At 42.5% G+C, this 16,897-nt stretch overlaps 1 protein-coding gene across 1 annotated transcript; it reads right to left on the bottom strand.

The window, feature by feature from the left end:
* Positions 1–8,681: 8,681 nt before the first annotated feature.
* Positions 8,682–16,883, bottom strand: F2R (coagulation factor II (thrombin) receptor). Its single transcript, XM_014965142.1, has 2 exons — positions 16,520–16,883; positions 8,682–10,140 (listed from the first exon to the last, which is right to left on the bottom strand). The coding sequence occupies exons 1-2, from the start codon at positions 16,605–16,607 to the stop codon at positions 8,948–8,950; spliced, it is 1,281 nt and encodes a 426-aa protein (XP_014820628.1). The 5' UTR covers positions 16,608–16,883; the 3' UTR covers positions 8,682–8,947.
* Positions 16,884–16,897: the final 14 nt, after the last annotated feature.

Genomic DNA, 16,897 nt, shown 5'->3' with positions numbered 1-16,897 from the left:
GTATTTGTTCCCAGTGAACTGTGTTGGAAGGTCATCTTGAAAAACTTCTCCCTTTTGTTGCGTGCAGTCTCATTGCTGCAGAATATAACTCATGATTTGCTAGAGAAGCCCCTTTTTAGTCTGTGGGGCTGGATATCTGTATTAGTATCCCTATAAAAAGTGATCACATCTGGTTATGGCTCATAAAACATCTGGTTTGTGTATTTGAGAAAGGAATATAGGAAATGCCTGCTTGATAGCGTTTCTGCCACGGTTACAGCAATGGATTAAAATAAAGCTCTGGTAAGTGACTAATACACAGATAAACACACATACATACGCATGTACATGCGGGGCACGGGGCTTTCAGGATGGGTTCCCATCTTGCATATGCTCCAGAGTGGCTGCACTTTGCACATCAGCAGAATATGGTAAGATTGCTCTAGTTCCAGGCCAGCAGAGAGGCTGTTCCAGTTCACTAACCCAAGGGTGATGCCACCTGCAGCTCCGTGGTTCCACCCTCCTTATGTGGTCCTGCCTCCTCCTCCCCCATTGTAAGGTCTGATGCCGGTTATTCCTGTTAAAGAGGAGTAAACCTGGCTGAACATTGCGCATGCAAGAAGGTGAGATGCTGAGGGAAAGCTGGAGGCAGCTAGGCTTTTTTCTTTGCCATTCTGACCAAGAGAGGTTATTCCTCAGTCAAAAGAAAGTCCTAAATTAGCCTATATAAAGTCACTCACATGGGCAAACCCACATGATTTTAGGCAGGAGAAGCTCCCTTGCTGCCTTACGAAGTCACGTCCTGTTTCCTCTCAGCAGAGGTGGCTAAATCTTAATGAAGTCTTGCAAAACTCAGGAGCTGTTTCTGGTTCACGGCACAAGCAATGCTGGCGCCTTCCTATTAATGGAGGCAGAAGAAATAATTTCCCTGCAGATGCTAGAGGAACCCCAGGCTCTGCCTGGCCCAAGCTCCCTCAGGCATGGCTGTCCCTGTGCTTGGGGGCCAAGGCTGGGCAAGCTCCTGAGACCCAGAAACATGTGCTGTGCACCCGAGAGCCTGTACGCTGCTGCAGGCCCAAGTTCAGGCTGCAGCAGAGACCTTCAGCCGTGGGGATGGAGGAGGGTGGAGGCTGCCTTCATCCTGCCTGCCCTTCCTCCTCTTCTTCCTCAGTTTAGATGTGCGACTGTGCTAACGAGAGCCGGGCAGACGGGCAACTGAAGGGCTATGTGGGCTGGTACAGCTGAAGCACAGCTGCAGAGGCACCTGCTGCCACCCCAGCTGTCCCCAGGGACCTGGGGGCTGCTTGTTTCCAGCCTGAGCTTGGGGAGGTAGTGCTGGGCTGGGTACATGAAGTTCTCAATGTAGCTGCAAATTGTCTGCCTGCTCTGCTGAGAAGTATCTCACTAGTTTTGCAAGAGAAGACTGGCCTTTCTTTAATTGTTTTGAAAATCATGACAATTGAAGAAAAATTAAAATCCTGTTTAGATTCCAGTATCACTACCCAGCCACTACAGGTACCTTTCTCCCTTAAACACCTGGATAGCGCAGAAAAGTTTAAAAGAAGGCACTGTTAATATCTTCGTAGAGTTTCCCATATATTCATAAGAGAACTGCAACCCACACCTCTAGGCAATCTTCTACAAACCTCAGGTTACCCACAATGTCAAAAAATAGCACTCAATGGAGAAGTGGCTTCTCCTTGATGCTGCTCTTTGCTCAGTTTGGGTTTTATGCGCTAGTCCGGAAGGAGGGGGTGAGGAAAGAAAAAAAAAAAGCCCTATCTTGTTTCATGAGAGTACAAACAGGAGATAGTGTGATCAAGCAAAGATAAAATATTTTGCTCAAAATAGAAATAGCTCTTGATGACTGATTTTCAAGTTAGGAAATATTTTCACTGCTTTAACAGAACATGTCAGGACTTGTACAGTCTGTTTCACTGCTGATCTTAGTTTAGAAACTAAGATAAGAAAATAAAAACCTGGAAAACTACCCAGAATGGTTTAAAGTACCCAAAACACTGTCTTTTTTTTTTTTTTTTCTACACCACTATGTATCAGTTGGACTAACAGAAAACAATATACCTTTAGACAAGCCTGTCCATATAGTTCACAGCAAATTTACAGATACATTTCATCTAGCAAGTGAAGTGCAAAAAGTCTCTCCTTTAAAAAATTTTTACTGAGGATAATATGCAAATAAAAATAGGAAAAAATGTTAAAGCAAATTAAGAGATCTAAGCTAAATTTCAGAGCTGCTGTAAATATAATATTCAGTGGCAGGAGGACTATTTTCTTGGTCACCCCTAGCTTGTGTTTGAGTGATAGAAAGCAGAAATCTTCAGCATATTTTTCATTTTCTTTGACATTAAAGCTGTAGCAACTAACTAGATGTATTATATTCTTTGCTGGATAGAATTGCATGTACCTCTTAGAGTCAGCAAAGGTGGAAACAAAAAAGATGTGAAAATAAATTGAAAGAAATTTTACAAGTGGCACTGATACACAGGTTTAATTCTCATGTGATCTATAGGAAAAGCACGCAAGAAAAATATTCTTGGAATTATTCTGAAGGAGGAAGAGTTATTAGCACTTGAGCAGGCAGATAAAACAATGCAAAAGTTTGTGTAGCGAAGTTTTCTCCCTCCCTCTCTGTTCTTCCCCATCTGGGACTGAGTTCTCAGTACTACATGCTTTAGGCAGCTGTACAGCTTTACCCGCAGACAGGCTATGCAATTATTCTGGTTATGCTAGCTGACCTGATTTCTGAACTTAACAAATTTCTCACTTTTTATGGTTCCTGGAAAGCATGTCAGATGTGAGTGGTATCACTTCACAAATCCACGAGTTTGATGCAGGCAAGAACACATCTTCTATTTGGGTTTGCAACAATTTTGATGAGCAATGAACATTTCTAATAATCAGTAAAAATTGTTCGTGGTAAAAGAGAAGAGAAAAATCCCAGGAATAACCGTATCAGAAAAGAACCATTTAAATCAGTGTGTCAAGTTGTAATGAGTAAAGACTAACTAGTCTTGGCAGTAAAACCCATGTGATTTAAAAGTAGATCCCTAAGGCACTTTGCTGTGTAATGGGTGAGGAGGACCATGTGGGATACTGTCTTGGACAAGAAAAGCTGAGTGTTTAGGGAGCTTTCAGTAAACAGGACATTATAGTAGGAGGTGTTAGTGACAGAACACAGCCTCTGGAGCTGGATGCCTGTTTCCAGTTAAGTGTTCTGCAGGAAAGGAAGCAGATTCCCACACCGTGTGTTTGGTAGCATAGTTTCCCAGCAGAGGTACCACTGGCTTCTCTACCAATGTATCCCCTTTTAGCAGGTACAGGGTCTAAGGGAAGGTCCACACTCACTGGAGTAGATGGACTGAGATAAACTGAGTAGATGGACTTCCGTCCAACAGAGATTTTGAAAGGTTGAGTCTTAGGATCCTAATCTGCTTCCCACGTTGCTTGCTCTCTCCTGATCATAGGTCAAAAATTTGAATTATTTAAACATGTATCTTGAAAAAGCAACACGGTAAGGACCCAATAGTGATAAAATACTTATAGGTAATCTGACTCTGAAAGTCTATTCAATTCTTTTTCCTTTTCTGTGTTCAGGCTTCTGAGAGAAGCAGCAGTGCCCTGCCTGCCATCTCTAGCGGAGTCGAAGGGAGGAACACAGCAAGCCAGTGTGAGCAGGCTGCATCCCCGCGGGAGGATGACCTGGGAGAGTCCTGTGTCCAGGCCCAGCTTTGCTGCTGCCTGGGCACACGCTGCCCCATCCACGAGGATGAAAAAACATTTGTGAGAACTTCGCAAGGATTACTGCCTCTAGTACATAACAGTGCCTCACAAAAAGACCCCAAAGACCCCAAATTCCTAACGCATAACCCAGAACTGATCAAAAAATAGCAAGGCCAGTGACTTTCCCAGGCTTCCTATGGAATGTAGGTGAATTTGACTTATTTTTATTTTGGTGAGGGAACACCAAGCCAGATTTTCATTGTATGTTGATTTTATCAGCTCTGACCTTAACCTGTGTGCAATGCATTTGAGCTTAATGCCATGGTTGAATGTCAAACCTTGCTTTTCAGGAGAGAGGCTTGTTTGTGGTACTATAGGCACTGCTATTATAAGGCTGGTAGCACCAAGATAAGAAAAATCATTCCCCAAAACTTTGCTGAACCTTTTTACAGGTTCTGTTTAAAATAAACCCATCCGCTTTTCCACTACAATTCCAATACTTTTTCACTTTTCCAAGCCCACATGTTTCTTTAGAGGGCTAATCAGTACTTCGCAGTTCAGTGTGATGTTCAGATCTGGTTCCTAATGGTTTCCTCCCCAGCAAGTCAAATTAAAACAGTTCTTTTAATGCTCTCTAGTGTTGGCTTGGGTTATAGCATGCTGTTTGTTCAGCTTCTCCAGCTCTACTGGTCATCACTAAACCATTTCTATAGCACTTGCAAAATGCCAAATGTCATGAGAAAGCACTTATGTGGGTCATTAATTCTAAGTATGCGAGAGGTTCATTTTTTGATTTTCTCAGCATCTTGTAAGATCAAGCTCTGATCAGATCAAAGAAGATCAACATGATCAATAAAAAAGAGCTTTACCCAGGAAGTTACTTAAATATTGCACCCAGCACACCAAGCCCTTCCCTTTCCCCCCCCGGCCCCAGCTCCTGGAGAGCTCTAGTACGAAGCTATAGCTGGTGGTCTATTACCCAGCTCATACTCTCTTTCCGTTTCTGGATCCCATCTCAGGTAGGGAGAGACCCAGTGGCCTGATCCAGTTTGCCTGACACAAAGCTTTGTGGACACACTTTGCAGTCATGCTCACGTTTTTGGCCAGGATTCAACCAAACAGGGCAACAGAGCTAACAGCCAGTGGACCATACTCTGCAGTCAAGCAGCAGGGAGCCGGTTGTGAGGCAGATGCGAGCTTGGCAGTAACTGATCAAATGCCTCTAAGTGTGAACACGCCAATCCCTGCAAAATTCTTGCCATGCTAAAATAAGCAAACCTTCCCCTGTGAAATAAGTTATACCAATGACAGCCACCATTTGAAGTGTCCTGCCAATAGGAACCATGCTGATTAAAAATGCTGCTCCTGCCAATATTGCCACAACATGAAGCTGGCATATCTGGAACATTAGCAAGTTTTTGAATGCATGTTTAGTGCCTGACACCTTCTCGTCTCCAAATGTTATTTGGCACGTGTTTGCTAGCTTGCTTCATACAGAAGGTAATGCAGCTTAACCCCGACATTATGAAAAAAAAAAGAAAGAATGAGGAGGAGAGGATATGGGTGAAATGGCATGTAACATTGACAAGTTTCATTTCTTTTGGTCGCATTTTCACTTCTTGCTCTTCGCCTTGAAACAAGCAATTAATTTTCTTTCCCAGCTAGCAGTGCAAGGGTTCATCAAGCATGAAGAGGTGGTTAGCTTTTCCTGTTAGCTTAAGCATGTCAGCCTAAATTGCAGCACTTTGCTGGTTCAGTTTCCTCAAACAGGCTGCCACATTGTGCTTTGCTGCATGGCCATGCTCAGCACTACAACCTGCTTTGCAAATGCTGTTCATGCCTAAGATTGTCTCTATAAAGTGCTGCTGCTTGAGTAGGTCCTGCTCTTCTTCTTGCCGGCAAATACTCCAGCAAAAGTAGACACTGAGAAATGCAGCACCTTCCAACTAAGCAGTTGCAAAGAAATGCCAGGTTCGGTAAGAGTTGAGCTGCCGTTGCCTTGGTATGAGACTCCTCCAGTCACATAGCAGTTTGCTAATTTTTGCAATCCAATCAACGAGATACAAACAGAAAGCAGGGATGCAACACTAGCTGTGGGATCTTAACAGAAGGAATAACTGTCAATGCTTTATTTGCTATGAAAAGGTGGTATTTGCTGTATGTTTTAGCAAGTCCTATGCTTTGTGGCAATTGACTTGCAAATCATCTCTCCGTATGTAGCAGAAACATGCATTTGCAGGCTAGCTAGAAGCTTGCTAGAAGCACTTGCAGAGGATCGATGTAAGTAGGATGCTTATGCTTGTATCATTGAATGGTTTATGTTGGAAGGGACCCTTAAAGGTCTAGTCCAACCCACCCTTGCAATGAGCAGGGACATCTTCAACTAAGATCAGGATGCTCAGAGCTCTGTCCAACCTGACCTTGAATGTTTCCAGGGAAGGGGCATCTACTACCTCTCTGGGCAACCTGTGCCAGAGTTTCACCATTCTCATTGTAAAGAATTTCTTCCTTACATCTAATCTGATGTAACCCTCCTTTAGATTAAAGCCGTTACCCCTTGTCCTGTCGCTACAGACCCTAGTAAAAAAATCTGTCCCCATCTTTGTCAGAAGCCCCCTTTAAGTGTTGAAAAGCCACAATAAGGTCTTCCTGGAGTCTTCTTTTCTCCAGGCTGAACAATCCCAACTCTTTCAGCCTTTCCTCATAGCAAAGGTGCTCCATCCCTCTGACCATTTTTGTGGCCGCCTTTGGACCCTCTCCAACAGGTCCATGTCTTTCCTGTGCTCAGGGCCCCAAAGCTGGATGCAGTACTCCAGGTAGGGTCCCACCACAGTGTAAAAGAGGGGCAGTCTTCTCTCTCAACCTGCTGGCCACGCTTCTTTTGATGCAGCCCAGGAGATGGTTGGCTTTCTGGGCTGCAGACGCACATCGTTGGCTCATGTGCAGCTTTTCATCCACCAGTATCCCCAAGTCCTTCTCGGCAGGGCTGCTTTCAATCCATTCAATCCCCCAGCCTGTATTGACACTGGGGGTTGCACCAACTCAGGTGCAGGACCCTGTACTTGGTCTCGTTGAACCTCATGAGGTTCACATGGACTCACTTGTCAAGCTTGTCAAGAATTGTGTTTTCAAACACGCTTAGGCAGCATAAAAATACTTCCCAAATGCAACTTCAGCACTTTTGCTAGTTACCCAGAAGTCAAGAAGTCTGCTTAGTTTTGTGAGTTCTCTTTATTTCAGGGTTCTGTGTTGTAACTGCCTGGTTTTTTTTTTTTTTTTTTTTTTTTTTTCATTTGCATGCAAGCCAGAATCATCAGCAAACCCAACTTCAGCAGTGTGCATGGCACAGCTTGGACACTGGTTTACAAACATGCACAAAATCTTTTTTAGGCCTTCTTATTCAGGATCTTTTTTGATGTTCTAAGCCATGAGGATAAACAGCTGCCTTCAGCCCTCATTTTTCCCCTCTACAAGGTAGGAAGAAGTGGCTTATTTGCAAATGTTCTTGAGCACACAGAGGTTCCAAGTGAAACGACCCAACCACAGAGCAAAACGAAGTAAATAATCACTGTGATTACCGAGCTGTTTCTCATGTACTTTTCCTTCCCTCCTAGCATGTGACACTGACCCTTGCGAAGCAGACTTGTGGTCTCTTATGGCTACCTAAAAATAGACCACTATCATGGAAAGAGAACTTCATGACATTGAAACAAATCCCAACTATGTAATAAATCAAAAAAGCGGTCCCCCCAGTAAGTAACAACAGGAAGGACAGAGGTAATTTTTTTCTGCTAGCAAGAACCAAATGTTGATAGTTTTAAGATGCATTTGGATTTTGTTGAAAACCAAAACAACCCCTAATATGATGTTACACAAAATGAGAATGTAACGATATGTCTCATAAGTACTTGCAGGGTTTTAGCCTTGCAAACCACATATACATATATTTTTACTGCTCATGTACTTAGAAAGTGGCAAGCACTTGAGAACAAATACAGACCCTGGTAATACTTCATCATGCTTCAGTCCATTAAGGAACAGACCCCAGCCAGTAACAGATTATTGTTAGAAATGTTTTTCACTGTCATACTTTATGCAGAAAGATTAGGTTTCTTACCACTTGTGCTGGACTGAAGACAGCTTCTATCCATTGCTGTCTTCTTGGCAGAGTCCTGTGGCAAATCTTACGTTAACCAAAATCCTACTTAATTTGATTTCCATTTTCCTGTACAGTGCTATTACCTACATGCTTTTTTCTAAAACTGAATTACTGTTATTTGGTTTCAGCATCCCTTGTAAAAGCATGCTACACAGAATGGAGTTAGCTATTGGGCTCTACACCACAGAAATTTTAGTAGATGTGGAATATAAATATAAATGTAAAATATAAAAAACCACCTAGACTTATCAGGGATAAAGAATATTTCCAAGTCCTACACACATGCAAGATGTTTAGTCATGTGCACAAAAGCACACGTTTGCGAACTACATAGCAAGATGATGAATATGTTTTTTTCAGTATATTTTCTGGAGAGCCATTCAACATTGATTAATTATTAAATAAAATTTCACATTTTTTTGTGAAATCAGTTGTGAAAAACACCATATTCCTAACCAAGATGCTTAGCGTACGCTAATGGTAGGAACACCTAAGGAGAATTATCTAGCTGCTGAGAACTATCATCTCCCCTGATACATTCCACCTGATTTTCAGTTGCTCACATTCCTAAACCCATGCAGGCTGTTGTGAAGTGGAATATATAAGAATGTAAAATAAACCACTGTAGTGTCCAAGATGCAAAATAATACCCACCTGGAAAGATACTTTCATTTTGTTCAGGAAGCACTGGACAGGTGGAGTGGGTCCATAAGTAAGAATTTAATCAACCTGATACAGTTCAAAATCCAAATATGGGATTTCATAAAACCCCTGCAATAAACTGAACTAACAATGCAAAGGATTTGTCTGAAAAAAAAGAGTTTATTTGAAAAACACTCAGCAACATTATTTAGAAATTACTTTTCCCCTCTACATTTACTTATTTACATATGCTATATATATACATATACATAGTTATAATTTGAATTGTGCATTACTATAATGAATCCATAGAACTATGTATTGTAGAACAGCTCTGTTTAAGGTTTTGTATTTCTCGGATACGATACAGTCTTCTTTTTTTGTCTGAAATTTTCCAAAAATTAAGCATGTGTAAGACACACCACCTCAATGCATTGCTAGTAATTTCCTGTAGACGCTGTTATTCACATCAGTAGAGCATGTAGCCCTTCTACTAGTGGTAGACATTGACTGGCCACTGCTGTTACTGCTGTTAGGATCAAAAGCCTTTTTACAATTGAAGAGACTGAAAAGTTGTCTCTGATACTGAGAAGAAGCATAGTAGTAAATAAAGGGATCAATGCAACAGTTAATGCTGCTGATACAAACACAGAGTAGATACGCAAAGTAGAGATACTCTAAGCTGTTGTCGTAAGAAAAATGGATATAATGAACTAAGAGGAGGACATTTGTTGGTCCAAAGCAAATCACAAAAACAGAAAACACAGCCACACACAACAGCAAGGCACGTGTCTTCTTATTTTGTTTTGCAACAAGGGTAGAAGAACTAAGACATCGAATGATACACACGTAACAGACAGTAGAAATTACAAATGGCACTACAAAAAACACGGAAGAGAAGATGGTGAAGAAGTGGAGGTAATAGCTGTGAAGTTCAGATTCTCTTAGCACATCGTGGCAAGTAGTTATATTTAACTTAGGTATTTCCATTGTTTGTTCTCTGATGAGAAAAGGTATAACCCCAGCTAGTGCTACAAGCCATATGATGAAACAAATCAGTGAGGCACGTGTTAACGTACGCCACCCAAGAGACTGCATAGGATACACTACTGCTAAGAAACGATCAAAGCTAATGCTCGTCATAAGCATTATTGAACAGTACATGTTACAGTAGAAGGCAGCAGTGACGAAACGGCACATTTCAGGTCCAAAAACCCAGTTGTTTCCAGAAAAGTGATAAACAATCTTAAAAGGAAGCACGCTTACGAATAGGACATCTGCAAAGGCCAAATTCAGCATGTATACTACAGCTGGCTTTTCAATTTTCATTTTTTTCAGGAACACGAGTATCGCTGTAACGTTCAGAGGGAGACTCAGCGCAAGCACTACGGTGTAAACCGAAGGAACAAAACGCGTCAGCCACGGACTAGTCAGGTATCTTGCTGTTTGCACTGACACTCTTCGTTGCTTATGTAGGACTGATTCAGTCTGATTGGTGGCTCCTGATCCAGCTTCCAAGTCATCCTCAGTATCACCTTCAGTAGGTATACGGTCATCCTCATGTCCGCCAAAGCTTATAAAACTTCTGATGCGTGGTAAGCTGCTGTTAAGTGGAGGGGCTGAAAAATAAAGCACTAAGATTAGTAAGCAAATATTTACAACCTATGGGGAAGTGAAAACGTATTTCAAAAAAGGAAAGTGAACACCATATTACCAACAAAAAATAATAGTAAGTTTAATCCCTGATTCAAAGTGCAGACTACCCACAGATGTTAGTCCAGCCTTTTTTATTTTAGTTCCAAGTTTGGGTAGGATGTCCTCCATTGTCTCCTATGTCTTAGCTTGGAAGCTTTTTATGGTAGTGGCTCTGTCTGTGCTTAAGGACCCAACCTCATCTATGTTCTCTTTGGGCTACTTTAATAAAAAACACAGCAGTAAATCTGCCACCCTTGATCTGCCTTTGCCAGACCCTTCATGGAGTTTGTAAAAAATGAGGTGCTGGGACAAATACTAGTATTCGTACACAGAATTCCCATTAGAAGTACTCATCATCAAAGTAAAAAAAAGTTACATTGCATCAAGTTACTGAAGTATTTCTGTGTGCTCTGGAGACACCTTCTTCACCTTGATGGCCCCCATCAAGACAGATGGCAGAAGTCTATATGGAGTTTTCAAGGTGGACGTGGATCAACCTTTTGCTTATATCAGACAGGTAGCCACAGACTGCACTAAAACACTCCCTCAATTCTACTTATCCTACCCCAGGCATGCATCATCCAGGACACCATGTCCTGAGTGTGCCTCGGGGCACTTCTGAAGCTTGTCACTAGTGTTCCCTCTACAGCTGGGTCTTCTGCAGCACCATTCAGTGACTGTGACTGAGGAGAAAGGTGTCAGGACAGGTTATCTCTGCTTTTCAAATGTAGCAAGCTACTTGAGACATTATTTCAGAAAAGTTGTATTTATGGAGATACTCTGAAAGACTGTCTTTTTCAGCTTCGGCTTAATCTAGTAAGGCATAGGATAATTCAAGCTTATTATGGGCAGACAGAAGTGAGAGAGTTACTACTACTCCTTAAGTAATCGTGCATTTAATGCATGCAACTGATCCTTTGTTGAATCCTACCCAACTGAAATGAAAATGAAGGTTGTGTTAGCTTAAATCAGTGACCTGAAAGCACACAGCATGATTCACTAGTCTAAGATGCTACTTGCTAGACGCAAGTATTTGTTCTACAGTAATTCAAGAGCATTTTTTTTATGCAGATGAGAACAAAAGCATTTGAAGGACGCAGATGGCAAAGAAAGGAGTGGCTGCAGCCTTAAGCGGCAGTTACCCCTTTGTGCACGGGCTGTGTGAGAAGGGCCCTGCTCAGCTTGAATTTTGGTGAAATGTAGACTTGAATGTGGGGGGAAATCAGAGGACTGGTTGGCAAACTTGGGGATTTTTTTAAAGCTGCTGTGCTGTACGTATCAGCTGTGTCACAGTACGTTCTGGGGTCAGAGGGGACAAAAGAGGGGAAGTGTTTTCGTATGCAAAGTGACTAGATTGCAGCCTCTGCAGGCCAGGAAAAAAAAAGACTCTGGATGAGAATTTCAGCCTGGGAGCTTGTTGCATAGACTGCAATAGAAACAATTTAGTACTTTTACTGAAACACAAAAGCACAGAAGTTATGTGAGATTCAGTGTTAGCACAGAAGGGCACCAAACCAGTTTATACAAGGATCTGTTCTACTGTCTAAAACCAAAGACTAACAAAAGGCAGATCCTTAATCTTTAACTCTACTTTAAAATTTTAGTCCGAACAGCTGGATGGCTCAAAGAGTCAGCACCTAGTTCAGCAGTTCAGGCGCAGCACAAGTTATATTGACCTCTAACTTCAACCTGTGGCTGTCATCAAATAGTTAGGTGATTTTCAGTACTTAATGACCACTGTAACAGATATCTATCACAACTGATGCCATCGGTATGCATCCCTTTTTGGAGCACTGTAATTTCACTTGAATGAAAAAACCCTAATTTCTCATGCCCAGAGGCTTGCCTCCATGGTAAAGACATCAGTAAGAGTGACAAAAAAATCTTGAACAGTACCTCTGGTATCTCCCATACATACAAGTTTTGTGACTTCAAGACTTTGAATGTGGTGAATACATATTTCTTCCACTGACATTTCTAAAATAGAAAATTTCTGAAATAGAAGACAATGATGATTCTAGTCTTTGAAGGTCAGGATGATTGGGCCAGTTAACTTTTATCGACTACTGACCTTTGTCTTAGCTATTACTCTTAGTTATTTGAACATTAGTAATAATTTTAATTATATCCTGAATTCATGCAGCCAACTTATTTACATCTTTCTTAGATGAATGGATTTATTACAGTCTCCATGATCAAACTTTTCTAAAAGTAAAATCCTATTACAATAATTCAGGACAAAAACATTTCATAAATAATTGTAGCTTAGTTAAAATTCTCTGGGATAACACTTTAACTTATTGAAAATTATGTGTTCTTTGCATAAGCTTCATGCTGTTACCAACACCTCCATGGTGTGTCCTGTGCTCTCTCCGTGTCTCCACCTTGAACTTAGATGACACGAAGTATTACTTGAAAACCAGCGCTGTGGAAAAATGCAATGAGACCACAAACTTGCTATTTCTTTGCACTTGATAATACAGAGAGTGTGTATTTAAACTTTCTTGATGAAATTCAATTTAATTTTAATTTAAAAAATTGATAGCCACGTATGAGTTCATTTCCTTTGCTAAGCTGCGTGTATGTTTGTATGATACCATGCCTGTGTATTATTAAAAAAAAATGAATAGAGCACATCATGCTTTCTAAAACAGAAAGGAAGATAGTTACTGCCCTGAGGTTCTGGGTTCCTTTTGTGTCTGTGTTTATTTGAAAAAGCCAACAATAAGAGATTTATACACAGAAGCAAAGAGGATGAAATTATGTTACATTATTTCAAAAGATCTTAATGAACCTTGACAATAAACACAGAGATTAGTAATGGAAAACAGGCATTACCTACAAGATGAGATAGTACAAGACAGCCAATACAGTAGTTCTAAGGAAAGATTTTAAAACTACTCTTACATAGCTACAGCTATACCAGAATCTGTCCGATAGTCCTTTCTAGCTGTTTTAAAGCTGTAGATACCACTTGTCTAAAGCATATTTCACTACAGCTTACATAATTTTTAATAATACAGATAATCTGTTAGGAAAAGAGAGGTAAAGCTTGTATAATGATCATAACTGTTCAGTCATCCTGTTTTTTGCTAGGTTGTCCTATGACCCTTTTGGAAGAGGTCAAACCTGATTACTATTTTTATGACTAATAATATTCTCATTGCTGTTATGATAAAGTTAACAGCTCTATCAAACTATTTATAAAATATAAATAGGTATGAAAGAACAGGACTAAGAAACCAAGAACAAAGAAAGAACACAATAAAGCATTGAGGTTTTATCCTTGTATTGTGCAGTAAGGATACTGAACAATACACATACAGTCTTTTCTTTGCTTCCAGTAAGAAACTGAAAGGCAAAACCTAGGTGGAATCAGTACGATACTCAAATTGCCTGAAGTTTTCTTTTATTGCCTGTGGTCTTTGCACCGAGGCTCCAACAAGGACATAGAGGAATGATATATAAAACTCAGTAAGTTTGGGATTGTTTGATTTTAACAATCTATACTATGTTGTTTTCCATCAAGTCCTACATATTGTTGGTCTCATGATCAGCACATGTATATACCGTGTACCCTGAAAGACCCTGTTGTTTGGTTTTTTTTCATAGAGCTATAGTTTCCTTTTACATCTCCTTTCATATGCAAAGGGCTACTGCACATACTGCTCTGTGAAAGAAGTAGAGAGAAAAAAATACAACAGCTTCTATCACTCTTAAAAAGCACTCTTGAGCTCCAGAAGAAAATTTCAAAGTATTTCTGTAGACCCATAATTCTGGACAGGATGTTATAAACTGGCAATGTTCATGTCCCAAAGGATATCTTTGTAAGACAGAAAACTAAAGAATAGTCTCCTACTCAAGCCAATGAAATAGGTTCCAAATTTGCCTCTGGACAACAATTAATCCCAATTTCTGGGCATCAGTGATGACAGCTGCACCCATACTGCCGGCTTATAACAAAAAGTCAGTTTCTCTTATCTCCCCTTTGTATAATCCGCAGGGATAAACATCTAAAATCTAAATTACTCAGTGGGCCATAAATTAGGTACTCACACCCAGAATGTGAAATTCTATAAACAATGTAAGACATAATCTTTTGGTACAGATGACAATTAATTGCATTTGTAAAAACAAACACTGTGTTGTCTTTAAAAAATCTCCTATAGCCCACGTCTCTGTTTATACAGAATTTGTTACCGTATTACAGGAGTGATGTTAGCAACAGTTTGAGCACATTTTCCTGAAGTATTGTTTTCTTGCGACCAGACATCTGCTCCTGTTGGCTCTCCTTTCTCCATCTCTTTGGCCACAGGTGCTGGCTTTAAGCAATGATAACATCTCTGTCTCCGGCCATCAGTATCCCAACACAGGAAAGTCAGGGCAGGTTCAGACCTCAGCCAGCCACCTCGGCAGCACCTGGTCAGCTAATCTGCAAGCACCCAGTGATGACCCACTGCCAAGCTGTTGCTTTTTCACCTGTCTGCAGGACCAGCACAGGCCAGTAATGCGGTAACTGTTGGTATGGAAGGACCAAGGTAAAAGCAGGGGAGAAGCCACAGGTCCAAGGGCAGAACAGACCCTGGGCTACAGCAGTGCCTGGGCGATGGGAATCAAGTACATTGTGGTCGAAACAGGGAAGGTTATCCAGGACAGTGGGGAAACGGCATTATTACAGTGGCAGCAAGCACAAGGAGAGCAGAAGACATGTTCCGACAGCCAGGATTTATTAGTTCTTACTGCATGTGAAGTAACTTGCTTTGAATTTTTCTTTTCCTAGTGATGTAATACAGTAGCTATTTCAATCATTATTTCCTAAGGAAGCAGCAAATAAATAGAGTAATTCAGAGTGCTCTAACTGCAAACTGTAATTGCAAAAGGCAGGAAAACAAGTTTGAATGTTTCCATAAATTGGAAGAATAGCACCAAACAGTACAATGTATTTTCCAGCATTAACACGTGTAGTTTGTCTTTTACACCACCCTCTTCTTTTTTTTTTTTTATAAAGACATTTTCCTTAGACTTCCAATATGAAGATGATTGCGATCTCTTCAAGGACACTTGTCCTTGTGCCAAAAAGGCGTTTAGCCAAAATTATTTGCCTTCTCTGATACTTTCCCTTCACCATAATTACAAACAGTAGCTCTGTCCCCCTTCAGCCTTCATTTTAGCAAACTATGCCGTGCTCTGAAATTTCCCTTTAGCTGTTCCTCAAATCAGCCCTTTTCTGTGCGCAGAGCTTGAACCGAGTCTTCTCAGCAGGCATCTCATGTGGCTCAGCTATTTGTACAGCAGCACTACGATTGCTATGTGACTGAAAGAAATGTTTAAATTTTACAGAAAAAACGTTGCTAATCTCCAACCGCATACTGTACCATTGTACCTCTACCAGAAACTGGGTGGTTACATGCATGCATGTCTTCCCTTACCTTCCTTCTCCCCATCTGCATTGTCAGACAAGCTCTGAGCTAGATGGATCGATCCATGGTCTCACTGGTTATAGCACTGCTATTAGTGCTATTTCTAATTGGATAACCATGAAGATCATCTACTCGAGGTGGATATTCTGAACTCTTTTGCGTTGGTAGATCTTGCAAACTTTGTGCCACCTGAAAACGCAGCTGGCACTCTATCTTCTGAAGTTGTTAATGAAAGGCAATGCTCGCTTAAGGAAGTCCACCAGCACCAGTCTTGCCAGCCTGGTTCACTTCGTTCCGTCATAACTGGCTATTGCCCAGCCACCTCCTTAGCCATGGGAGAACTCTAAACCTTTCTTCACCATCAATAGACGCAATGCCACGGGTAAAGGTTTTCTCAGATCTATGTATTTCAGATCTATGGCATTTCCTATATTAAAAAAAATTATAAAAATTCTCAAGAAGTACCTGTCAGACGTCTTTTTGCCCAAGCTAACTTTACGTTGTGACCTGTTCTCCTGCCGCTGCTCGGAGAACAAGCCGAGGGCGGCGTCTCACAGAAGGCCAAGGGAAACTCCATCCTGAGCGCCAATTAAAACTTCAAAGCAGGAGCCCCTTGACCCGGCTACGTGCAGCCCAACGATGCTGTGGGCTAACGCGCGTTTTCTTCACGCATTTCCCTCTGCCAAGGCGCACGGCTCCGGGACCCCCGCCGAGGCAAACGGTTTGGCGGTGCGGGACCGGGCTTCTCTCTCCGTCCCCCCCCCGGTCGCCCGGTCACCGCTTCCCGGGGGACCCCACCGGGAACGCGGGCGCCCCGCTTGCCCTCCCTTCCCCTGCCCTCCCCTCCCGACCCCCGGCAGCCTCCCCGGGGGCGGCCACTCACCGGGGCGGGCGGCGGCGGCGGATGGTGGGCGCGGGCAGCCCAGGAGAGCCAGTGCGCACAGCAGCGCGGCCAGCGCCCCCGGCCCCATGGCCGCCCAGGCAGGGTGGGGGGCCGCCAAGCTCCCTCCGCTCCTCTCTCCGTCCGTCCGTCCGTCCGTCCGTCCAGCGCAGGGGGACGCGAGGGCAGCCGAGGCGTGGCGGCTGGCGACCGTCGGGAGGCGGGGGAAAGGCCGCCCCCGGGCCACCGAGGCTTCCTCCGGCCGCGGGGAAGAAGAAGCGGGGGGCGCCTTCCTGCCGCTCCGCACCGCCCCGGAGAAGGGGGGGCTCCGCGCTGCTCCGCACCGCCCGCCGCGGAGGCGGGGAGCAGAGCTGGGACTCG

Source organism: Calidris pugnax, unplaced genomic scaffold, assembly GCF_001431845.1.
Source record: "Calidris pugnax isolate Ruff unplaced genomic scaffold, ASM143184v1 scaffold273, whole genome shotgun sequence".
NCBI lineage: Eukaryota > Metazoa > Chordata > Aves > Charadriiformes > Scolopacidae > Calidris > Calidris pugnax.
This window is presented reverse-complemented; position numbering and strand designations above follow the sequence as displayed.